The 25,864-nt window shown below is 38.1% G+C and overlaps 2 protein-coding genes across 9 annotated transcripts in view; one reads left to right on the top strand and one right to left on the bottom strand.

Annotated features, from left to right (window-relative positions):
* Window positions 1-5,538, bottom strand: part of RARS2 (arginyl-tRNA synthetase 2, mitochondrial) — a 55,558-nt gene extending 50,020 nt beyond the window's left edge. For all 7 annotated transcript variants that reach the window (XR_010830469.1, XR_010830470.1, XM_066994553.1 and 4 more), the window contains exons 1-4: window positions 5,404-5,538; window positions 4,791-4,864; window positions 4,050-4,155; window positions 712-795 (exon numbers count right to left, since the gene is read on the bottom strand). Coding sequence is in view for 5 of the 7 variants with exons in the window: in XM_066994553.1 (XP_066850654.1) it covers window positions 712-795; window positions 4,050-4,155; window positions 4,791-4,864; window positions 5,404-5,538 (399 nt within the window). In the remaining 2 variants the exon portion in view is untranslated. The remainder of the gene's footprint in view (window positions 1-711; window positions 796-4,049; window positions 4,156-4,790; window positions 4,865-5,403) is intronic.
* Window positions 5,515-25,864, top strand: part of ORC3 (origin recognition complex subunit 3) — a 36,982-nt gene continuing 16,632 nt past the window's right edge. For both annotated transcript variants that reach the window (XM_048079812.2, XM_048079811.2), the window contains exons 1-11: window positions 5,515-5,645; window positions 7,715-7,769; window positions 10,536-10,633; window positions 14,727-14,871; window positions 16,191-16,295; window positions 17,069-17,223; window positions 18,205-18,338; window positions 19,934-20,093; window positions 20,890-21,003; window positions 22,854-22,987; window positions 23,484-23,547. In XM_048079812.2, the coding sequence (XP_047935769.2) occupies window positions 5,622-5,645; window positions 7,715-7,769; window positions 10,536-10,633; window positions 14,727-14,871; window positions 16,191-16,295; window positions 17,069-17,223; window positions 18,205-18,338; window positions 19,934-20,093; window positions 20,890-21,003; window positions 22,854-22,987; window positions 23,484-23,547 (1,188 nt within the window). In that variant the 5' untranslated portion in view covers window positions 5,515-5,621. The remainder of the gene's footprint in view (window positions 5,646-7,714; window positions 7,770-10,535; window positions 10,634-14,726; window positions 14,872-16,190; window positions 16,296-17,068; window positions 17,224-18,204; window positions 18,339-19,933; window positions 20,094-20,889; window positions 21,004-22,853; window positions 22,988-23,483; window positions 23,548-25,864) is intronic.

The following is a 25,864-nucleotide window of genomic DNA, read 5'->3' as shown; positions in this document are numbered from 1 at the left end:
TCTAAGACCACAATGTTGTTTCCACAAAAGCTGCTTAGATTAATGCCTTGAACGCCACCACAAAGTAGCTTGCAACCCAAGTTAGTTCAGCTGGCTTAGCAGGGCTTTCATTCACTCCCCAGTCGAACAGCACCAGCCAGCCACCTATCCTAAGGGAAGTTCTTGAAAATAATCCGGACCGAGTGCAACCGAAACACTACTCTTATGGACTGAGTGGTATCTTCCTTTCACTAAGTTACTGGTTTAACAAATTAAGATTTCAATTCCAGTCAGATTGGACTTTGCAGAATTTTTGGCAGCCAAGTATGTAACGGTAGATTTGAAGTCAAGTACTTTTATTTCAGGTATCTTTCTACCATCCTTCTTTATTTTAAACAAGAGTTTATATGCAAGACCAAAATTTTGACCCATGTACTTCAGAAACACAAAGAACACGTGAAAACTGCCTTTTAGAGCAGAAACATTAAAGAAAAAGAAGAGTATGGTTGTAACTGAAGGATAGATGCATTGTTTCCTCAAGAGGATAAACTTCCCTGAGCCTCATCCCCAATTCTAGACCTACCTAACAAAGCAGCATCGGGAATCCTTGAGGAGAATTTATGCAAAACAAGCAGATATGTATAGAAAATATCAAAGACTATGGTTAAGTATTTCATAGTTTTACATTGAGGAATTTATCGAGGAACCTTAACGCACATGAAATATACTCACCTTTGCCAGTAATTCCCTGTTTATCGTAAAGTTCACTGTTCCTGGACCAGTGCTGATTTCACTCACTACAGCATCACATTTTAGCTATAAGAACAAAACAGAACAAAACTCTCTATGAAAACAGGTAAATTAGGAAATTTTAATTCAATTCACTCAAAATATTAATTTAATCCACTACAAATATTAAATGCTATTTATCTGATTGGAAGCAATCACACATCATTTAATCCATCCTGTTGAAAAAAGGATGATTTTATTATTTCTAATCCATGCTTACTAGCTCTGAACACAACTCACTCTGAAATGTCACACATTTGTTTTGCTTTTGTTTTGTCCAGGCTGTGTTTTCTTTTGGCTATGAGCAGCAGATGATCTCTTTGTACGCACAAAGGCTGAGATGCATTTGACAGCTTCACAGTGTGTGTGACAACACAAAAAAAATAAAGATCCATGTCTTAAAGAAAATCTGAGACAAGTTTTGGACTGCTGTTTCTTGAAGTTCCTGACTTGAACTACAATGCCTTGCAGCAGCCAGTGATATAAAATAAAGATGTTAAAGGTTCATATATTAAAGATTCCATTTACAATTTTCAGAAGGCTCATGTTTTGAAAATTCTGAAGCTGTAAGGAATGTTTAAGCAGCTCTAATGTCAACCTCCTCTTTACACAGATTTTGGTCTCTTTACAGGTTGAGAGTTTTGGCTTCGTTTTCACTAAAGTAGCTTCCTTTCATAGACAGGACATTTTCTCAAAATACAAAAACAAACAAAAAAAACAGAGGATAACTTGGTTATCTTATAACTTGGTCTTTGAGAGAGGCAAGCTACACGTTCCTACTGAAGCGCATCATCATGAAGAAGAAATTCTATCCCCATTCTAGGTCTTGTAGTTAGATCCTACCTCAAACAGGAGTAATTACTGTTAGCTTGTAAGTTCTTTATCCTTAACAATCTCCAACAACAACAAATTCCATTGCTTATTCATAAGCTACATGAAAGAAATATTTCTTATATTGACGCTGAATTTCCCTCCTCTTTGTTTTACTGAAGGCCCATTTTACCCATGTTATGGGGCAGATATAAAGCAGAAATTCCCACTGCACTTTCTTCATACTGTTTGTTCTGCTAAACGTTTTCTACATAATCTGTCACTACTATCTCAGTGTTTTTCAACTCTCGTTAATATGAGAGCTTATTTGTCCTCTCCATAGCTCTATCAACCTTTCTTCCAAGTACTTTACGGTTCTTTAGTAACCAGATCTCCTCATGCCTATGGCTTGGATCAGAATGCCATATCAGAATATCCTCTAAAGGCATAAAAAGAAAAAAAAAGTTCCCCCTCAGCCAAGAAATAACAGTTGAAAGATGAAGCAAGAAGCAGCCACCCAGATCAAATCAAAAGCCAACAGAAACAAGACAATTACAACCTTTGTGACAGACAAATCTCAGCATATCATGTTCCATTTGGCATCATGTTGCCTTATTATTTTGGCTACTTTAGTCAATGGGAACTATTTCAGTCTCTTCTGCCTAACCTAAATATCTGTATTTCAAACATTGTGACCAATTTCCTCTTCAGTGACTAAGAGCATGCTATTGAAACTCAAGGTACTCTATCAACTGTTTATCATGACAAACACTGCCTACATTTCTCTGTCTCACTGCTAATTTTTGATATTATGGTCATATTTTGCATATTTGTATTTCTATACTGCTTATCTTTGTGGATGACGTGATCAGTCTAAGCAAATTATAATAAACGCATTGCCTTTATCCAATATCCAACAAAAATGATTCTAAGAGATTAGTGTTTTTTTTTTCTTTTCTTCCTTTCTTTTTTTTTTTTCTCCTTTGGTTAACCAGCGTGGTGTATTCAATTTCTGAGCTTATATTGATGGTCTGCTCTTTTCTACTGTTACATCTGCTTTGCTGTGTAAAGATGTGAGGCTTGGTGGCCAAGATTTATTTAATGAGCCAGAACCAATAAAAGAGAAAGACACATTTGTAGCTTTCTAATCACTGGTAACAGCATTTGTTTTTAAAGTGACAGAGTAGACACAGGGAAAAGAATTGCTACCATGATGTTACAGTCACAGGAACAGAATGCCCATAGAGGCTGTTAAATCCTTGGAGGCTTATAAAACCACAGTGGATTTCAAAAGTCCTGAGCAAACTCATCCAAAAGCCCTCAATAACCTGCTTTGAGGAGGAGACTGGAACAAATCACTTTCTGAGGCCCTTCCAACTTACATTATTCTATGATGCTAGATCATCCTGAAGTTGTTTCAGAACTTTTGGTTGTACATCTGTGCACCATCAGCTCTTCCTCTGCCTGAGTCAGAATATTCATGTGCTACAAAAATGGGTCCAAAGTATGGTTCTCTTCAACACCTCAGCAGTGAAGAATGAAATGAGGAAATAGTTTGGCTTCTCTGTAATATTCTGATTATTTTTATTTGTCCTTTTTAACTCCTGATCATATAGCAACCCTACTGATTCTCTCTCAAATTTGTTCTGAGGCTGATGAAGCATCTTTTTTACACTTTTATTATTTGACCTACTGCCTCTTTGCCCCTAACATTGCCACTTCTTCTTAGTTTATACTCCTCTTCATCAGCACCACTAACACCTTTTTAGATTTTGAAGGATTTTTTTCATCTCTAATGATCCCTCGAAACCTAGCATCATCTTTCTTGTCCCTCTTTCAACCGTATACATACCAACTTCTCTGAATTTTTCTTCTCTTCCATGTACCTTTTTTTTCTTCAAGATTTGTGTCACTTCTGTATATCTTGTTTTGCCTGTTACTTCTCTTTAATTACATTAGTTATCCTTAATGACTCAGCCACTGCCATTTCCCATGGCCTGAAATGGCCATGAAAACATTGCTGTTCTAAGAAACCTCAATTTCAAAAAGTTAGTCAGTTAGTTCAAAGTCTGGTCTGTTTGACCCACAGGTTAAGTTTCTCCATTGTGATTTTAGTGTTGGATTTTGCCATCTTTAATTTCTCAGGCCACTACATACTCAATTTTTTCCTCTAGTTTTGGTCAACAGTATGGACCACAGCATAGCTTTTAGGCAGTGCCTCCTAACTCACAAATATTACTTGTTCTCAAACTATTTTAAAACAACAATTTCACAAAAAACTTAACTAAAACTGCTCCTCCGATTACCTGTGAAGACTCTGTGGGTGAGTGACAATGGGTGCAGTCATTAAACTACTCTGATCCAAAGAGATGTTTGAAGAAAGAATATGATTTCTTTTATGATGCCTGTTTCATCCCTCGTCTGTAAGTTCATTACTGCATCAAATACATGGAATTAATGTATTAGCATACCTTCTCAGCTAGCTTCTGAGCTTGAAGCTGAAGATCTTGTGCTAAGCAATCACCAGAATGATTTTCTAGAACAGAAGCAATAGAAAGCTGGAAATCAGCAACATGCCTGAAAAAAAAAAAAAAAAAGAACAGATGAAAATCAGGGAAAAAAAGTGTTGAAATGACATGGAGATTTGACAAATCCAAGCTGACTCTGCATATGGCAAGTCTAATTGGCAAGCATAAGCCAGTCGCAGGTACCCAAAAGTTAGCTATGTTTAGAAAGCTGCAGTAGAAAGCTAAATATTACCTTTGCTCTAATACAACTGTAAAATACACATAGTGAAATCACCATTTCACAGGAAAAAAATGTTATACCCATGTTATACTCATGAATAAAAGTAGTTTATCTGCCAAAATTACTACATCTCTCAAGCATGACAGGGAAAAAAATCTGTGACTTCACATTGGTTCTATGCAGTTTCACATTTAGTTCATTTATTAATACTGAAACATTTACCATTCAAGTGGTGCATGTTATTTATATTTTTGAAGCGATTATATTTGTGTTGAGCTTGCTTCAAAAAATAGAGTGGTTTAATTAGATTTAGGTATCTTCTTATAAGTGGAACAGTATATTAGCTTAGGTTTGCTTTTCTGTATTTCTTTTTCCCTTAAGTCTTATTAAGCCATTGCACTAAGAAACACAACCAAACATAACATAACATGACAAAATATTGTAAAATAAAGTGCAATCACTACCGTTTTTTGGTGACAGGAACTGCAGATATGGACTTTATTAGATTTTCTGGTGGTAGATCCAAAACTTTCGAGAGCTAAATTTGAAATAAAGAACAAAGTGGCTTAAGTGAAAAAGATTCAGGAAAAGTACTGCTCCCTGTTTAAATACCTGTGAGGGATTTTCAAGTAAATTTCCTCTCGGGGAAAGAAAATAAGTAATTATGAAGTACTTTAAGCTTGCTGTTTTCCAATTTGCAACACAAACGCAGGGAATAGCAAAGGAACCTTAGAAAAGGAAGGGAAAAAAAAAGCCAAGGCAAAACATCGCGAACAGGTTCTTTACTTCACAGGATAACGTTTATTTTATTTATTTATTTATTTATTTATTTTTACCCTCGAGCCCCTGCACGCCATTACCGGCCCGCCCCCATTCCCCCCCTTGGCTGACCCAGGACCCCCCCACCAGCCCTTAGGGGTGGGCGGGCCAACGAAGCCCGCGCCGATCCCCTTGGCAACCGGCCCTACCAACTGCCACCTCCGGGAGGGGGGGATCCGGCTGAGGGCTCAAACCGGGCGGCTCCACTTTCGGCACAACCCCGCTCAGGGCTAGGGGAGGACGAGCTGGGAGCGTTACCTGAGCGGCGATGCTCCTCCGGAAAGCGCAAGCTGCCATGACCGGGCCGCGGGGCGGGAGGTCAGCGCCGCCCCTTGCCCCCGCCCGCCGCTTTCCGCCCGCCCTGTCAGCGCCGCGCTGCCCCGCACTGCGCATGCGCCTTCTTTGCCTCCCCTCCCCTCAGGGCCGTGTGGCCGTTACCTCACGGAGCCGTTAGCGGGGGGGGGGGAGGGGGCGACATGAGCGTGGGCTCCGTCTCCAAGGTGAGGGGAGGAGGGGGGGGTCGCGTTTGATGTCGTTTAAGCGTTAAATTTGTGTGATTTTTTTGTTTTGTTTTGAAAGCTTACGTTTGGTCCACGGCCAGGGGCGGTAGCGAGGAGGGAACGTTCGCCAGAGCGCTTCGCTTAGAATGTGGTACAGCACCGCGCTGTGTGGTGTCTTGCGGGGTTATATCGTGGGCAGCAGCAGCTGGCCGCAGCACGCAGGGACGTGTTTTATCCTAGGAAAACTCCCTCCCCTCGTGTTATTTTCCACTGAATCCTGGCGTGTGTCTGGGTTCTTCAGTGTGCAGGTGACCGTGCTTTCAGGGGGACGTAGAACTGCTTACAACCAAAGTTAAAATTGAATCTAGAAAGAGTGGGTTTCCCTTTTAAAAATGTTGCTTTTAAGTATTTGAGCAGTGAAAGGTCCTTCCATTGTCTCCTGTGTCTTATATGTAATACTCGGTAGTTTTACATACTCATCTCTGCTGCATTGAATGTAAAGCATTCAATAATATTTGTAGTTTGTTAGACTTAAGTATACATCCTTTCTTCTTACATCTATGTGTTTTATACAGTTCTTTTCATAGAATCACAGAATGGTTTGGATTGGAAAAGGCCTTAAAGCCCATCCAGTTCCAAGCCCCCTGTCACGGGCAGGGACACCTCCCACCAGCCCAGGTTGCCCAAGGCCCCATCCAGCCTGGCCTTGAGCACCTCCAGGGATGGGGCATCCACAGCTTCTCTGGGCAGTCTGTGCCAGGGCCTCACCACCCCCTCAGTAATTTGGGCCAATTCCAGTTGTCCTCTCATGAATTACTGTTCTGACTTACTGTGTGTAATGCAGCATAAATAAGCCCGTGTCAAAGTTTTTTGTAGTGGAATTGTTCCACAGCATTTAGGGTATGGACAACACAGCTGGACAACTTTTGTCCAGCTATTTTTAGGTAGTTTTTAGTATGTAGTAAAATGAAAAGTATCTGAGAACTTTTCCAATTCCTAAGGCAGTTTTTCAGAGGGGGACAACAATAGGTATCAGTGTTGGACTTCAGATTCTTATTTGGATCAGAAGGGAAATAACGTGTCCGAAGATACCCAACAATCTAGTGTCTGTAATCAAAATTGAGCACCTTTCTAGAGTTTTACTTTTATTAGATCGTTCTTACGCTGGTGGCTGAACTGTCTCAGTTTGAGTTCGGTAATGTTTGCTTATGCAAGCATCTCTGTGGGAAATAGTGGATTGAATCAGTCTGTTTAAATACCTTGAACATTTGTGTTTTTGCTTCACTCTTGCTGTGGCACAAGAACCTCACAGCAAGAGCTGGGAAAGGTGTACAATTGCTGGTATAAAGGAAATTGCAAAAAGAAGATGAGTATTGATTTGGGAGAATGATGGGGGAGAAATTTCACGTTTTCTACAAGAAATTGAAAAAATTTCCCAGAATTCAAAGCTTAGTACTTGCATTTGATTTCATCCTTCTTGGTGATGAATCAAATCTAACTGTGAAATGACTTCTATCTGGAGGACTTCTGGAGGCAGGGTTTTTATTTATCTGAACCTTTTCCAACCATTTGTCATTCTGCTTTTATCTATCTTTACTTTTCTATTCTGGGATGGACTTGTTGTCCTCTGCAGTTGCAGGGTGTCATTGGCTTTTGGATCACCTCTGCTGTGCATCCCAGCCTCTTGCTTTGCTTTTAACTGAATCTGTATCGAGGAGACTATTGATGTGTCCCCAGGGAATCATTTCCTCTTAATTTTAAATCTATTGAATGAAGGTACATGAGGAGTTCAATGATTCCTCTCGCTGCTGTTCTACCTGATCGATGAATTGAAGAACGTAATAGAAGGGTGATAAAAGTTCCTCACAGATATTCTGGAATACTGTTTCCACTGCTTTTCTAGCTTGAAACAGGAAAATAAAAGCACAACTAATGGTATCCTTAAGATGCTGGCAATTAGGTTAAATTGTTGATGGAACACTGCGGTTAAAGGAGAATAAAATGGCCTTAGGAGTCACAGTCAGATTGATGCTCATTTTGAAGTTTATATTTTTCTTGTTATTCTCCAGGGCTGCTTTGTTTTTAAACCAAGTCCCAAGAAGAGAAAGGTGTCTCAAAAAACAGGTTAGTGCATTTTGATGTATGTTGCTGTGCTTTGGGAGGGTTAATCCTGGAAGCTTCAGTTCTGATTGAATTCTGTTGTAGCTGTGTGAGGATTTCAATTGCTCCTTGATGTCAGTATTTCTGAAAATTCATTTCTTCAGAAGTAGTAGGTTAGTGTAAATGTTTTTTTCATCTCCAGCAATCAAGAATGTATAGCTGGCCTTTGTCTTTGCATTTTTATTTTTTTTTTTTACAAGAGAACTTTCCATGCTGCCATAAATTGTTAACTGACAAACCATCTATCTGGAGAGTCTGAATGAGCCACTTTTAAGCTATGGGAGTCAGAAATGATATCCATTCATAATTGTTACCCTGTTTGGGTAGTTTTTCTTCTTTTCCTTGAACAACTTTGGCAGAAGCCATTTGTGAACGTCCCTTGGCTTGTGTTTACTAATGTTTGTTGTTACATTTACTTTCTTTTCTCCAGTCCAAAAGGCATGTATACAAGTCTCTGGGCATTTGAGGAAGACCAAATGGGACAGACTCTTATTGGAGCCATAAGTAAGGCTGCTCAAATAGTTGCTGTTTGAAAGTTGGTCAGGGAACGAACTGTTCTTATTCCAAGGTTAAAGTTTTTTGGCAGGGACAGAGCTGTCAAAAAGTGTGACAGTTCGAAAATACATATTTTTTAAAAAAGTGGAGGGGAAAGTAATAAGGCTTTGGAAATCATCACAGACTGCTTCATTACCAGAGGGACTCACAACAGCACCTGCTTTAAAATTAATTCCAAATTATTTTTTTCTGTGAGAGTTGGCACATCTGTGGTTCAGGGAACGAGAGGTAGGCAGGTATAATCCAGTCTGTCATTGCAAGATAAATAAACTAACAACCAAGACCTATGCACTTAAACCACGTTGGAATTTTACCCTGTACTGAACAGTATGTTTTTGCAAGATTTATAAATCACGGCTGGAAAAATGTGTTGCTCCACTTAGCACATACTTTGTCACAGAAAAATGAATTTGACTGGGCTATTCTGAAAAGAGAAGCAGAAGGGAGCTAGTTTGACTGCTAACAGCAGTTGATTCAAATGGTATTCTAAATAAACACGACTTTGATGTGCATATGTTGAATTTGGAAAGCCAAACCTGACAAATGTGAAGTTTTAGGTGCGGTTGATAATACCACCTCACAAAGGCCTTCTGTGCACATTTGCACATGCAGTTTCAGGTCTGGTAGTATAGAAAGAATATTATTCTTTGGTATAACTGTGGTGGCTGAATTGTCTTTAACTCAAAGCCTGTGTCATCAAAGTGTGTTATGTATTTAAGTGATTTTTCTAAGGGATACAAATGAGATGATAGCTCAGGGCAGATGAGGAAAACACAAGATTAGGTGGGGATGGGTGTTCATCATTTACAGTGAAGTTTTTTTTTTAGTGATATGAAAGATTAAATGTGCTCCTCATGTGGTTCTTTAGAGGTCAAACCACAGCTGATGCTCCCTTGGATGGCTTAGCAAATGGACCTTGTAATCAAACTTTATATTTGCATGTTTTTAGAAAAATTTAGCTGTTATGTTCAACGTTGCCTTGTAGCAAGCGACAGGTAACAACAGGCTGTTTACTTCATCTTCAGCCTTTGTGTTCTTCCAGGTAGTGTTAGTGAAGCCTTAAAAGCTACACCAGCTGGGAGTAAGGTGTGGGTATGCTGGGAGCAGGACAGTTGCAAACCTGTGCTGTTTTATTTTATGAAATGTAGACTGTGTGAAGGTGGGAGGAAAAACAAGAAAAATGTCACTCAGACTTGTTTCTGTTCAGGCTCCTATTTCACTTTCAACTCTGTCCTTCTTGTTAGGAAGCTGGTAGAGAGTTTCTGTACTCATATCTGTGAGCTAGAGGAGCACCTGGGAAGCCAGATGCATTCAAAAATGTGCCAAAACATTGTGTTACTAAAAAGGAGCTGATTTTTGAAGGATTCATGGCTTCTATGGCTCAGATATTTTTTTTTCTCATTTTCTTCTTTGTGAACAGCTCACGTAGAAGTGAGTGGCAGCTTAGAGATGATTCAAAAATACAGGCTTGGTTTGTGCTTAAAAGTTTTGCTGGGATTGTTATGGTAGTTAAGATTATGTATTTAAAAAAAAAAAATCTGTATTTCAAGTAACCTAACAGTCCTTTCCCAGTGTACCTTGTTTTCTTTTTTTTCTGGAAGCTGGTTATTACTGCATCTTTCCAAGAAGACAGAAAGGATTTTTATGCACATGTTTGTGCAAGCCTTTGTGGTTCTTATCAGACTGTAATAGTGAAGGAGGATTGAATATTTAATAGGGGAAACAGACCCACAAAACTTTCTGAAGCAAGGGAAAGATACATACCTATATATTAATATCGATAATATATGTGTGTGTGTGTGTATGTACTTTGTGAAGCAAGGGAAAGATGTAATTAATATTTATATATATATATGTAATAATAATGGCTTTTTGCCCTGATTTAGCCTTTAGCTCATCTGGGAGTTGAGGTAGAAGCCAGCTCTTTGACTGAAGGCTGTATAGTTGGGCAACAGATTCTGCTTATTCCCTCACTTCTTCTACCAGATACCAGCAGTTAATTAACTGGCTAAGAGAAAAGTCATCTCCCTTATACCTATATAGATACATCTGCTATATCTATCTATGTAGATATCTTTATCCATAGGTGTTCTTGCTTCAGTTGGGTACTTCGCTTTCTTCTCAAGAAAAAAAAGATTTATTTTAATAATATTTGTTTTTCCCTTTGCTTTCTAGCTGACTACTTCAGGGAAGGAAACAGTGATTCAGAGGATAGCGAGTTACGGTTTGCTACTTGTCAGTCATTATGGAAACACGTGAAATTGGAAACAGAGGTGAGTCTTGCACCTAATACTAAAGTATTTATAACAGTGCTGCTTGCTTCTTTGTTTTTGGATGTCTCTTTTTACACACTTAAAAGAACAATTTGTTAAAGCAATAAAAGGGCCAGAAATACTGACCAAGACTGAAATCCTTTTCTAGTGTACGAAATTAAAAAAATAAAAAATAAAAAATCCATCAGTTACATATTACTTCTTACCACAGAACTACATGCTTTTGATGCTTTAAGCTGCTTTTTCTAAGCTTCTTTTTTAACTAATTGACCTTCTTATTATTAATTCCTGGCATACTTTTTTTTATTATTTTTTTCCTCTATCTCCAATTCTATTCTGAGTGTGCCAGCCCTCTGAGGACTTTAGGCTGCTTTTGACCTCAGTGTTACAGAACTCATAGCAGCCCAAGATTCACAGTGGATTTATGAGAATACAACTGCATGGATGTCAAATAGTGAAAGATAAGGCTGCAAGCTCAATCTGTTGCGTTAGTACCGACAGTGTCAGTGGGTCTGTCTGGTGTGGATGGGAGTTAATTTCATACTGAACTGTGGCCTCCTAATTGTTGTGTGGTAGATGGCATGCTGTTGTTGTGTCTGAGTAGCCAGCTGGCTTGCATTATAGCATGAATAATTGCTTCCGTACAGCAGGGATTTCCTCCTCTATTCGGTGTCAAGGATTCTGGGCAAGTATTCCGTATTCCTCTGCCTGCTATTGGGTATTAAACATTATGAGATTTTTTTTTTTTCCCCAAGTTTGTTTTGGGATATACAGAAGGAGCCAGCTGGATGGAGCTTGTAATCTGGACCTGTGGGCTAAACTCGTAAATTCCTCTAATTCTGTTTCTACTGTTCCATGATCCAGCTCACTTGGACTCGTCAGCACACTTTTCAAACCATAACAACCAGGGTGCGCAAAGCAGCGCGCAACACCACAGCGCTGATCGTAATAAATAGAAGCTCTTGGAGGTGTATTTGGTATCATCCTACTGCTTCGGCCTGACAGGTTAGCCACCAGTACTGGCAGAACCTGCCTTGTCAGTTACACGGTGAGGCTAGAGGGACAATGACATCTGTAGCCACTTCTGGAAAACCTTTTCTTGTCTTCTTACTTTGGCATGGTGTTGTCAAGGCTTTTGAAACAATGCTTCTAGCTAGCCAGCAGTGGCTGCAGGATTTTCAGGTTGATGAAGTGTTTTTTTTCCTAGTGCTCTGCAAATATTTGTCCAAGAACAGCCAGCACAACCCATCATGGTAAAAGCCTCCCTTAACTACTTAGAAGCACAGAGCCGTTGCCATCTGGAAAATCATCATTCTTTCCTGTCCTAAATATTCTGCTGTTGGTTGTGGTGTGCTTTTTGACGCTGCTAGAAGTTCACCAAATATTTTGGCTCTTCTTTCTCCTCCGGGTGGAAGACAGTTCATCTCTACATTGACAAATTGGCATTGGCCTTGCCTTAGTTTGCTTTACCCAATAGCTGATTATCTGCAGTTATTTTTGATGCTATACGTAGAATTTTCTTCACTAAGCTTCTGGGGTATCTGTTATATTTTCCTACTGAATTTTGAATTTCTGTCCTTTTGTCCTACTGTTGGAAAACTTGGAGGTGATAATTGTTTTTACTTAAATAATCACGTGACAAGTCAGCTTGCAAGGGACCGTAGAAAGTCTCCAGTCCTTCAAAGTCTCTGAAGTCCTTCTCAAAGCAGCATCACTTTGTGAGGTCACACCAGGTAGCTGAGGGCTTTATCCAGTCAGGATTTTATTTCTTTTGCACTTTGAAACCCTGGTGTAGCAAACACAATCCATGGTAGAATACCTGAGAAGTGTAGGGCTTGCTGGTTTGGACTTTTATTCTAGGGCTTCTAGTAGCGCACTAAGGGTAGGATGTTCACTGAAGTGTTTGCCAGGATATGCTACCTGACATTTTTGTGTCAAGCTACGTGCTTGTGTTGGTCTTTTTTCAGTTCTCTGAAACCTATCCGAGGTGTTGAATACTGAAGTGGATTTGACTTCCAAGTACTTTGTTGTGGAACACTCTTGGCCTTTGTATGTCTATCACAAACTGTGCTGCAGTGGTGGCATTTGGTGATGGCATCCTCTCAGGCTTCTCACAACATGAAAATCTGGCAAAAGTAACGCAGGAATTATGCTCTTGTCCTTGATTATTATTTTTTTTGCATGTGATTTTTTTACCTCTTTTATTCCAGTATTGCAGGATATCCTGGGTTTGACCCCTGCTTTCAGCAGTGGTCTTGCAAATATTCTTGTTGTGATACATCTCGTCAAGAGCTTTCGGAAACATTCCCTTCTTGTAAGGTCACAAATTTGAGGTGTTACACCAGGATCCAGGTTAGAAACACAAATCCCAAGTGCAGGGCTGTAACGTGGTGATTTTAGCTCTAAGGTGCAAATAACAGTTTTCAGACCACACGTGGCAAAACCTTTTTGGGTGTTAGTGTTGTAACAGGGATTGAATTGCCAGTTCAATTTTTCAACTTTTTTTTCAAAGTTTCCAGAGTAGTGTCATACAAGTAAATGAGTTGGTCACTTGAGATGCAGAGCAGCCTAAAATACTTGGTGGAAAGCTACCAGAATAGTGCAAATAATGAAGCTATTTTCACAGAAGATGACTGATGGATTTAAGAAAGCTAAGCAAGGATGTAGTGGTATGGCAAACTGAATTCCATCTTCACGAACTCACAGTGGAAGAAATAGTAGAAACTGGAACTATGCAATGTGAGGACTCAGAATCTTATTAGATGGGCTTAGTGAAAACTTGTACAATAATAATCAGAAGCTCAAGGCCTGATGGATTCTGAAGCAGAAGCTCTGACGATTGTTATGGGATGAGTAGTAATGGAGAAGCTCTTATGATGCTGTTATAAAGCTGATGGCATAAACTGGACTTTTTGAAATGTCATGCTACAGTTTTTTCTCAGTTGCCATAGAATTTACCTGGTGTGAGTTCAGAGGCAGACAATCAATGTCAAAAAGAAGAATATTTTTGAATAAGTAGAGGGTGAAGAGATTAAGATCGTTTTTCGTGTGTTTTGTCAGTTTATCAGTACTCTACAAAGTGTGCAGTAGGAACTCTTCTGTACAATAGAAATGGAGCTCAGGTTTTTGAGGAGGCATCATATGCAACATCCTGGAGATGTGTTCTTGACGCTTTTGGTAGTTCTCAGCAGCTAGAAACAACCTTTGCGGCTTCATTTAAAATCAAGTTCACAGCTGGATGTGGCACTTGTCATTCCTAAGAAATCTTGATCATGATTTTATTGGGAATAGGGGCTTAATTTTCATCAACCTTCCAGGGTATGTACTGATAATTCTCAACTTCAGAGCACGTTTTTGGCTGTTCTATCAGAAGGGTTTTTGTAGATTAGAGACAGATTTTCAAAGACGCATACATAATAAAAGAAATACAAAACGTTTCCAGTATATATCTGCATTTAAAAGTTGTTTCTCCCACTGCCCTTCTCTCACCTTGCCGTATATTCTGGTATGAAGATCATCCTGAAGGGCAAAAGGCAGTGTAGCAAATGAGGCAGTTGCATGGTTTTGGTTTTTTTTTTTTTTTTCTGTAATGCTTTGTTTCATTATTTTATTTCTTCTTTTTTCTTTCAATTTGAATTAAATTTGAAGGACCTGAGTGTTTGTTCTCATACAGATCTCTCAGAAAAAAAAAATGTACAGGAGTTTTTTAACCCAGGAGGGAATAATAGAAGTTTTCATAAACATTCATTATATTCCTTCTCTTTCACTTACGCTTTGCCTGTGTGTTTTTGTCTCCTCCTTTAAAGGCTGTGGTGTGATAACACAGTTAAGCTCATTTGCTGTAAAAGTTATTGTTGAGACATTAGACCAGAAGTTCCAAGATGGGAAACGTCTGTGTTTTCCACATAGTGAATAAACTGGCAAGTTTATAATTCACCAAAAAACAACAACAGCAAAAAAACCCCACTAGTGTTACATTAGGTGTTGCACTGGAGTTTTAAGGATTAAATCCAAGGCAGGGAAAGGGTAAGAAAATGAAGATATTCTGGTGTTTCCACATTTCTGTGAATAAAAACTCTCTGCTTGTTTACAGCAAATAGAGGAAGATTTGAATACGCAGTTATTTGATAACCTCGTGAGTTTTTTGAGGAGGTCTCATTCCGAGTTCCAAGAGAAGACAGCAGAATGGAATTGTCGGATGAAGTCCAGAGAAATCCCTACTGCAGCTCTTGTCTTAGGTAACTTTTTTAAGATGCATTCTGTTATGTCCATTTGCTCTCTTACAGAGACTTTCAAGTTGATACAGAGATCAAAGAAATTGTATTGCTGATTTCCAGCTATTAGTGTGAGCAACATCAGCTTTCAAAAATGTTAACGGAAGAGATTGGGCTGGGAGAAGGAAGAAAGATTTGACCTGCTTCCCTTTTGTAAATGTACTTAGTTGTGCAGTAAGGAACACCTTCCTTAGAGGTGCGTCTTAGACAACTGGCCATGATTTTATTTCCCCCCCGCCCCGATGCCATGGAGATGTTTTGATTCTGTCCTCATTCTGTCCTCATGGCACTAATTTCCGTGGTGGTTTCTCTGACTAACCATGGGATTATACAGCCTCTGTTTTTCTGATAAATGTTAATGAGTTGGATCTTGCAGTGCATCTTTTCATGTAGTTTTCTGCATGAAAAGCATCATTATCTTGGAAAAGGAGCAGAGGGTGAGAAAAAATAGCTGAAGGTTTTAGTATTGAAGTTAGCGAAGTTCTGAAGGTTTTTTTTGTTGGTTTTTTTTTTTTTTTTTTTTTTTTTTTTTGTTCGAATGTTTTAACTAAACCTGAACCTGGTTCAGGGCAACCTGATTATGTTTTCAGTGGATCATGTTAGGTAACCTAAAATTAGGCCTGTGCTGCAGAATTATTGTGTGAACACTAACAGAGCCTGGAAGGTTAGTCGTCTTTTGTAGGTAGCAGAAAGTTCCTGCTTTGAATATTTCTGGAAGAAGCAGTGAATTGCCCTCTGGAGAGACTTTTTCTTTCTTTCTTTGACTAAGAATGTTCACAAAGGCAGTAAAAGTTGAGTGGTTCATAATAAATTCAGAATGTATTTCATTGAAACTCAGTAATTTCCCCCTTTATATAAGCCCCGTGAGGATCCAGGTCTCAGGTGCCTGCACTGCTGCTTTTCTAGAGAAAGCAAATTTCATCTTTTTGTCTCCAGTGCTTAGATGACTGTGGATGTCTCCTGCGGTTATGAGTGGCAGGGAAGTTAGAAAAACAATCCCTGCAGGTTTGTACCCGTGAGAAATCTTCCTAAGAAAAATAAGGCAAAGTACTACATGAGCCATCTTTACAGTGATTCCCTGTTCCTTTCAGTTGGCTGGTATGAATATGCACGTTTAATCTTGTGCTAGTTTTTCATCTTACCTCATAGATGGTGTGATGCTTTTCATTCCTTCCTTGAATATTTGTGGTATCTTCTGTTTTTTTTGTCCACTGTTCAGTTTATCATTCAGTCACTGTGGTCACGAGTCACAGCAAAATGCACTTACTTTGTCTTTCTTCTAGGTGTAAATGTTACAGATCATGACTTGACTTTCAGAAGTCTCTCAGAAGTCCTTCAGAATAGAGTTACTCCTTATGTAGCCTTGCTGCAGGCCAAAGATTGCCCAGGTAAATTCTGCAGTATCTTTGCTTCTTCATCTGAGTAAGTTGTCAGTTAACTAGTTTTTGCCCCAAAGGTAAGAATAATAGGGTGGAGGGATATTGAACGCCTCCTAAAGATTTGTTCAATCCCACGTTAACATCACAGTGAAGCCTACTGTGTTTTAAGAGGTGTACGGTTCTGTTGTTCTGTTCTCATAAAGACAGTGAAGGTTGAAATAAATTGTTGTAGTATGAATGTCAAAAGTGTGTTGTTTTGTGTATTGCATGTTGATACTGAAGGTTGGCTTTCCCCTTTTTTGATCAGATCATGTATGTATGCGTTTCATTTTTTTAACTGCTTAATTGTGCAGAAGAAATGGGTAGAAAAAAAAATATCCCCTGCTCTTTATTTAAATATAAGAGGTTATTTAAATAAAAAGGTTTAAATCACTCACAGCAGCATCCCCAGAGCTATAGATTGGCCTTTTCATTTATTTTTAGGCCACTGTGATAGCATTTGTGGAGTTCAGGAAAGGTGCAAGGTCACCATCTTAACTTGAATTGTTGCTATCTAGGCAACTTAATAGGATACGTTTTACTGCATTAACAACATTCATGCCATGAATACTTTGAAGCACTATGGAGCGTGAGATGTGCATTCTGGAGAGAGGAGGAGAATAATTAGAAAAGTGAAAAATAATAACTTGGGGAAATTTCTTAGAGCATGAGTTGGGGAAGCTTTACGATTCTAGGCAACTAACTGAATATCTTTATTGTCTGTCTAAAAACGTGTTGTAAAGGCATAAAAAACCTGATGCAGAAGCTCTTGGGGCAGCTAATGAACTGCTATGTAGATGTGGACTCATCAGAGGAAGACGACTATGTGCAGACTTCCCAGAATAGAATACGTTGTTCAATGACTTCTCTAATCACCTGGTATGAAAGTGTAACAAAGGTAGGATTTTGGTTTTCGTATCAGCAGTTTACAAAAATGTCTGACCTTTAGATTCTTTTAAAAAGGAAATTGAATACCTCAAATTATATGGAGTAGTGAAAAAATGGCAAAGGTTAGCTATTCATTTAACGCTAAGAAATGACTGAGACTGAGGTGATTTGAATGTAAATCCGTAACAGATGTGGAGTTAGTTTCTGATGAGGTATGAATGTCAGCATTCTGAAAATCGGGTAAAGTACTATTTTATGATATGTTTACATGGGAACCAGAAGCTTAAAATGCAGTATCAACTTCATACCAGATGCTATTCTCCCAGCAGCGCTGAGATGTTTTGCTTGTTAAAACAAAACTTCAAGAAAGAACGGGGAGAGGCACCATTTTAGTGCTGTATGTCGTCATGTGTATTATCATGTTATCATCATGTTATTAGTGGCAGTATGGCATCTGCAACCCATACTGTGTTGAAAAGCAGTGACAAAATAACTGTAAATAGTTTTTATCCTTGTATTTAATAAAGCTAATGATGTTTTATTCAAGTATTTTCTTCTGTCATGAATAAAAGCTAGAACTGATTTTGTGAGCAGTGTGTTAAATAAAAGTTTAATGAGTACCTGCAGTTTTTATTACTGTGTAAATGTATAGAAAATGGGCAACTGCCAGGTACCCAACTAAAATCTTTTTCCTCAATCCCAACACACTTTTACTGGTTCTGTCCCACAGAGCTGTCCTTGTCCTTGTTGAATGTGTTGTTTTTGTTTAGCTTTTAAAAATTTATTTGTTCTTTGCACTCCCTGCTATGCAAGATAGAAAGAGGAAGATTTGGGGTTCTAGATGCTTGTAATATGTACAATTGTAGCAAAATACGTATGAAATATGTACAAAAAAAAGTCAGCCACGTCACTTTGGAGCATTATAAGATTGTACACATGATTCAATCTTTTTATTTTACTGTTTATTAATGTATAACCATTGGCTTTAAAGAAAACAGATTTTGAGACTCCAAGCAAAAAAAGAACTTCTTCCAGACATTGGCAGTCTCCTCCAGTTGTGGTTATCTTCAAAGATATGGAAAGTTTCACCACAAAAGTACTTCAAGACTTCATAGTTATCAGCAGGTAATGTGACTTGAAGTTTTGTTCTTCCACTCTGTTACCCATTTTGTACTGGCAACTGTTCAGAACTGCAGGGGGGTTGAACTAGATGATCTTCAGAGGTCCCTTCCAACCTCGGCCATTCTGTGATCTGCGATACTGATGTAAACTGTTTAAAGGTTTCTAGCTTACTAATAGAAGTGATAGAAATTCTCTGGTTTTATGTAGTTTATGTGTTGACCAGGATATGTAATGAGTAGCTGATTACTTCAGGTGCTTCTGTCCTTCCTTAATACTGTTTTCCTTAATATCATCTCCAGCATTTCAATCAATAACCCCTGCTACTCTCCAAACAGAGCATCTTCTGTTCAGTTACAGTAGGATCAGAGCTGCAGCTGTAGAGTTAATTCAGTTGCAGCATGAACATCTGACATCACCTCTAAAAATGGCTAAGCAGTTTCACTTGCTGTGAGGCCTGCAATAAAATTTTTTGCTACTTTAAATCTGGCAGATGGGTTCTCTGGGGAACATTTCAAGATGTAAGAACAGAAATCATAATCGTCTCAAAATAATTAGGCTGTAGGGCAGGGGAAGATGAGGTTTTAATTGTTTTTTAAGTGTTACGCTTTATTTTGGGTTTTGTAGCAAGGATAGATACCTCATCATGAGCATATGGAATGCAGTGAAGTCTAGGTCAGGTCTGTCACAGTCTACTATTTGCAAATAAATTTTTAAAGTAGACTGTATTTTGTGTTGTTAAGCCCCCCCTCCCCCCCCCCATTTTATGTTTAACTCTATAGCAAGGACTTTTTAGGAGTTACAGAAATGAAATAATTGTGGGGCGACAGCTGAAAGGTCAAAAAGTGTGGCTGTGGTAACAACAAAGAGAAAATGAGTAAATTGTCCATTCTAACCTAGAAGAGATTTAAGATAGCAGAATTTGTATCTGCTTGAAACTCCAATTAAAAAAAAAAAAAAAAAGGAATATAATGATGAAATAATACTGAAAATACTGTACTTACGCTGTTTCCAGTGACCACAGCATTCGGTCCTGGCTATCAGTTCTCAAAGCATACACTAAAAAAAACTATCTGTAGAAGATGGAATCTGGAGAAGTTGAAATTTTTTTTTTTTAAAGTACAAAGGGAAGATAGAACTTCAGAGGGGTTTCATATTTATTTTGCTGTTACTAAGTTGTTTAAAATTTGTAAATGTTCTTGTGACTGTTAGCTGTTCAAAGTCTCTTCTCGTTTTTCTTTATTTCTTTGGAAAAAAATCAAATGCTAAGATTCAGTTCTCTGGATATAACTTCTTGGGAAGATAGGGTCAGTGCAATACTAAAACTGAAAATGCTTTTTATGCTGCTTCCTGAAATTTGAATCGTAAAATATAATTTAATTTGGTTTTCTGCTTTAAGGCTTTAAGTAGCTTACTTTTTTTTCCCCTTTTACTCCTCATCAAAACTTCTGGTTTACTGGCAACAAATCTTTTAATTTGTCCTTTTCCTGCAGGTAAGTCATTTGAGCTCAGTGCTGTAGTAGTAACAGAATGTGTTTGATTTATGATTTTCTATAATGTAACTATTATGTTTTTTCTCCTCTCCCCACCCTATGATCTAGTCAGCATATCCGTGAATTACCTCTAGTACTGATTTTTGGAATCGCTACATCTCCAATGATTATCCACAGCTTACTTCCTCACTCTGTTTCCTCTCTGCTGTGCATAGAGCTTTTCCAGTCCCTTTCCTGTAAGGAGCACCTGTCTACTATAATTGACAAGGTAATTCCCTTTCTAAATAGGAGTGTGTGTATTCAAGAACAGTGTATATGTGTGGCCTCTACAAGCAAGTTTTTCTGAAGCTTTTGGAATGGAATCTGTTCCTGAGCTGTCAATTTTGGAAATTTCTCCCCATAACTGCAGAGCAGCTTATTAATACCAAGAGCTTCCTCTCTACATTGATAAACACCTGCTTTTATCTTTGATTTACGTTGACATCTGTGCATACATACTGGGACAATTACACTTTGACATCCCCACATCTTCATTAGACTAGTGCTTTGATCCAAGTTTGGCTTTGTTCAGAAAAGGATAGCCTTTAAAATAAATCTAAAAAATGAGCTCAGCTTTAATTCTGCCACTTGTCAAAAATTAGCAGAGTTATCCAACAGTTATTCATACAGACACTTTGCGTTTGTGATTTTTGGTGTAACACTTTTTGCAGGATTTTTGAACATGCTGGAAGTAGTGACATCCTTGGTTGTTACAGAGATCTGTTTTTTTTACTGTTTGTAACTTAAAAAATAATGCAAAAACAACCTTAAACTAACTTCAAACATTGCTTATTAGTAAAAGTAACCTAGAAAAATGGGGTGTAATAATAAACTGAAAGTGTTTGCACAGGTATTTGTTCTAGTAGAAATACAGTTTTTACAAGTTGGCAGTGTATTTAGTATCTCATTTAGTTGCATGCTAACATATGCTGAGAATTGTATTAAATTGTACTTACAAATTTTGCTAAATTGAATTCAGGAAAGAATTTCTCCTATGGCTACATTTTCCTTTTTGTCTCCCTTAGGTTCTTTTAACAACCCAGTTTCCACTTAAACTGAGTGAGAAAGTGCTGCAGGTTCTCATCAACATATTCTTGTACCATGATTTTTCTGTCCAGAATTTTATCAAAGGCTTTCAGGTAGGTGATGATAACAAGATCTCAAATAATGGGTGCTGAAAATGAAGTCTTATTACTAGACATTGAAAGATTGTTTTGGATCCTGTTCTTGCTGTCATTGAAGTGAATGAAAAAAATGCCCTTTGAAAACATCCTGGTTCTGTGAACAGGTGGGTGTTTCTCTGCTAAAGCTTTGAAGAAAAACTTACAGGGCCAGGTATAAGGAAGCATTTAAAAATCACTTTATTAGCTTATTTTGCCACAAAAGAAAGGTATATTTAAAAGTTGAACTTAAAAAGGTGACCTGCCATAATGGGTAGGAAAGGCCTCTATATTGCTATAGGTTAAATTGTGGCTTGACAGCTCTGGCAGAACTCTCCAGTTGGATGTGTATTAAGTTGCTGTTCTGTTCCTCTGTACCACGTTCTTGGGCTGTGAACAGAATTTGTCATGGTGTGAGTAGGCTACACCAGTATCTCTTCCTCGCTTCCCGCTGGAACTCTTCTGGAATCATTTCTGAATGCACACTGCTTACCTTTATAGAGAAATGGGAGCTGTAGGACCACTTGCTTTGTGCCTCAGAGTAGGTGGTTCTTGTGCTCCAAGTAGCTGTGCAGCAATTGAAGAGTTACATTTACCCTCTTGGAAGGCAAAGTGGAAGGCTTTATAAAGTTTACTAAAAATTAATAATAAAAAAAAGTCCACGCAGAGTATATTTTTATTGGCTTATGTTTGTATCTAGATGTATTTCCATGTCTGAGTCTCTGTGTAGCTTTTCTTGATTGTGGACAAGAGTTTTCTGAGGAATCTTTTAATGCAGGATTGTGAAATTGTGTTTCTTTTTTGATTGGTGCCACAAAGGAACCTGTTAGTAAAACTTGCCATTTTACAGTCCTGCACATTGAGAGTGTGTTGGGTTCCTTGATTTTTAAGATTCAGTGATTGCCTGTGGCTTGGAGAAGTATCCCTGCAGTAGTACTCATTCTTTCAGACAGACCTATGTGGGCTTCTGTATATTTCAATTCCTCTTATTTGAAAGAGTCACCATAATTTAATGATTCCCCACTGGCCTGATGTGGAAGTACAAGTCCTAGCTGTCACAGGGTATGGCTGTGTCTTTGTGCTTTAAAATACTCAAGTAAAGTGCAAAGAAGCAATTTCAGATCAGATTTCCTAAGTGATTTTACAAGGGATGACCACCTGATGTTAACAGTTCTGACAGGAAGTGTCTTTCCCCTTTGGTTTTAGTTTTAAATGGCTTTGGTGAGGTGGTTTGTTCGTCTGGTTTTTTGTGTTTTTAAGACTGGATGTGACTGAGATATGCTGCTAGGCCCTGATACTAGGAATATTCAGCACAGATGAAATCAATGATAGAGCATAATTTATTTGTGCATAGTAAGAACTTAGCAGTGTCCTTTTGTCTACATGAAACAGAAGATGAAGTGAGAACATGTGATAAGTTTGCTTATATATTGCAGTTGCTTTTCATATCTTTAAATGTACTCTGTTATTTATGAACATTAGAGCTGAATATGTAACCTAAAGAATGCAGTAATTTCCATAAATGAATAGAAAATATTTGACAGGCTATAGTTATGGTTTTGCAAGAGGGGAAACAATGAGGTACTGCATATGAATAGCGCACAGAGCAAAAAGGTAGTTACATGACTGTATTTAAAACTGAATAATCAGTGTAGTGTAGTGACGTGAGTTGCGGAATATATATGAACTGTAATGAATTTTTTTTTTTAAAGGAGTGCCATTACTACCATTATAGAGTATGCACTGTAGGGATAAGAAAGCCTTAAAAGGTAGATATAGCAGGGAGGATGAATTTTATTAACATCACTGGTTCTTGCTTTCTTTTTCAGCTCTGCATTGTGGAGCACTTCTATACCCAGCCTCTTAGTGTACTTTGTTGCCATCAGGGAGAATTAAAGACGAGAATAAATTCTTTATCACATAATCAGTGTGAAAACATTCGAAGGCTGCCCTCTTTTAGAAGGTAAGAGGGGGAGATAAATTTTGGGACACTCACATATTTAGTCAGCATTGGAGAAGAAAAAAGGAATCTATAAACTTAACTGATAACTGTAGGCTACTTGAGCATATGTTTGTATAACAAAGGTAAATTCATCAAAAGGAGGACAGTTCCAAATATTTTCAGGAACCCTTTATCATCTGGTATGGAGAGTACAGCTTCTGTGGTTTGCAATCTGTTGCATCACTTGGACTTTTTTTTTCCTCTTGTACTTAATACAGAAACAAGCTATTATGACAAATTACCATAAATCACTTCTCAACTTGTTAAGCTGATATGGAGCATAATCTCTAGGGTTTAGTTGTGGCTTTTCAACTTGCTGGGATCTGGCTGTCCCTTTTTGAATCGTTTCAAGTAAATCCTTATATTAGCATAAACATTTTGAAGTTTTTAACCTTATAACCTTTTAAGCACAGTTTACATCATAACTTTTGTGCTTCTGTTTTTCCTTGCCATGCAGGTATGTGGAAAATCAACCATCAGAGAAGCAGATTGCACTGCTGACAACAGACAGTTTCTTAAAGGTAAAATTTTAAGAAAGCCTTTCGAGAGCAAAAGTAACTTTCCAAATATATTGGCTTATCTGGAAGATGATAAATTACATGATTAGGATGTGTAGATCTGTATAACATTTTTTGTACAGTGCATACAGTGCTTCGTATCTAGTAATGGAGAATGAGAATCCACAAGTCATAACTCCAAATCTCTAGGCTTGCTGGGTATACCTTTATATAAAGCTGCACAGCTTTTCTTATATCACCTTTTAGCTATGTGTAGAAATCAGAGTGCTTAAAAAGAAGGTTGCAAGGTTTGTTTATGGCCTGGTCTTTTAATGCTTACTCAGACTGAGAGTGCAATGGTTGAAGAACGAGTAAGTAATCTTAGAGGTTACTTCATAAGCTCTTACCCTTCCAGAGTCTCTGATTGAACTCAGTAGGGCAGACTGGGTCCCAAGGTGCACATTCACACTAGATGTTGTACAGGATTAAAACTTTATGTTGCATGCTTATCTGGAGGTTTGTCAAGTGATTAAAATCAGGCTACTGCTATTGTGAACACTTCAGGAATTCATCATACAGTGAAAGAAAAATGCGTTTGTGATTTTCATTAGCCGAACCACTCCCTGTAGATGCATTGATGAGGATAAAGCATTTCTCTTAACTTCATCTCAGGTATAGCTAACCTGTCAGGCAAATGGTACAACCAGAGATAAAGCTAGTATTATGTGAGCAGCCTGATCTAGTGGGAGGTGTCCCTGCCCATGGCAGGGGGTTGGAACTGGATGATCTTTAAGGTCCCTTCCAACCCAAACTGTTCCATGATTCTATTAATGTATCCTAGCAGGTCTTCCTGGTCTTTTAGAACTTTTCAGACGTGAAGAACATTGTTAATGGTTGGAAGAGAGCAAATAAATTTGTGCAATGCAATTCTAGTAGTCAAGGCCAGAGATGATTTATATGGGATTTTATGATCTGTAGTCTTCAGTGTCAAAAATAGCCTAAGCTATTGCTGTTTCTTTGCTGTTTATTCACACCTCAGCAGATGTGCCAGCACAACAGCTTGCATGGCTGCACTATGAATATAATCAGAGAAACAATCCAACTTAAAGTAACCTGACCAAAAAAACAAAAACACACCCCAAAAATGTGGATTTGTTTCTGCAGAATAATTTCCCCAACCTGTTCTCTCTGCAGGTGCATAAATGCTTCTGTTGAAATAACAGGAATGAAAGAAGGAAGGAGTGGGAATGAGCAGCAGTGGCTGTTTCTTTAAACAAACACCATTTAACGGGCTGCTACTTTAAATTTTAATATCCATCAGTATGTTTAATAAGTATAATGTATCCCTTATTTTGTAAGACTATCCCCACCATGGAAGTTTGGGGGAAAAAAAAAGCTGGAATTCTTGTGCTTATGTGCATATGATGCTTCCAACCAATTGTACCTTAAGGCGCCAGTTCTAATCTCTGCTATAGCAGTAGGACTGTTACTGCATTGCCAAGCTGGTAGTGTTACCTGCTTGGGAAGGAAAGACCCTGCTTTTGCATTGATAAGCTTTTGCATAGATTTGTTCTGTATGCCTGTATATATTCTTGACCTACAATATCGTTTCTAACTTTGGAAATACTTTTAAAGATGTGTTACGGTTGTTCTTCATATAAATTTACTGTTCACGTTCAGGACTAGGTAAACTTGCCGTTCAGGCTTATCAACCAAATTTGCAATATCCTGTGTCAGCTGCTATTTGCTTTCCATGTTGTTACCACTTTTTTTTTTTTTAGTAACTATGGGAGGAGTTCCACCTATTTAGAATAATCTGTGTTTAAATGCATTTTCTCTTGGCAGTTTTACATCCTAATTAATTACAATGTTGTCTGAAAGTTTTCATGGCAAATTTCGTTTGAAATTATGTAAATATGTCGATCTATATGGAAAGAATGTTGCATGGCCTTCTGATAATGTTTTCAACCTCTTCTAAAGCAGAAATTAGGAGGGAAACTGACTGTCTTTCCACTCTGTTATTTGGCAAAATACATAGTCTTACTGCATTTTAATTTATGTAACCTTATCGGTTTTGATCTGAGAAACCAGATGAGGGAAGTATAGATGCTATAATGCTCTCAGTTTGAGGGAATAAGATTGATTTAGCAGCATTAAACAGAACTTGTTTCCTTGTATCAGCTTTTTTATGGTGAAGATTTCATTTTTTTTTTTAATGATCCTGTTTAGAATTTAACTACAAACTTATAAATGTCTGTCTTAGGGACTTGGTATGACTTGGAAGTTGTTTAAATAATTGTTAAACCAATGACCCTTAAATTTTAATAGATAAAAAGTTTAT

Source organism: Anser cygnoides, chromosome 3 (assembly GCF_040182565.1).
Source record: "Anser cygnoides isolate HZ-2024a breed goose chromosome 3, Taihu_goose_T2T_genome, whole genome shotgun sequence".
Lineage (NCBI taxonomy): Eukaryota > Metazoa > Chordata > Aves > Anseriformes > Anatidae > Anser > Anser cygnoides.
This window is presented reverse-complemented; position numbering and strand designations above follow the sequence as displayed.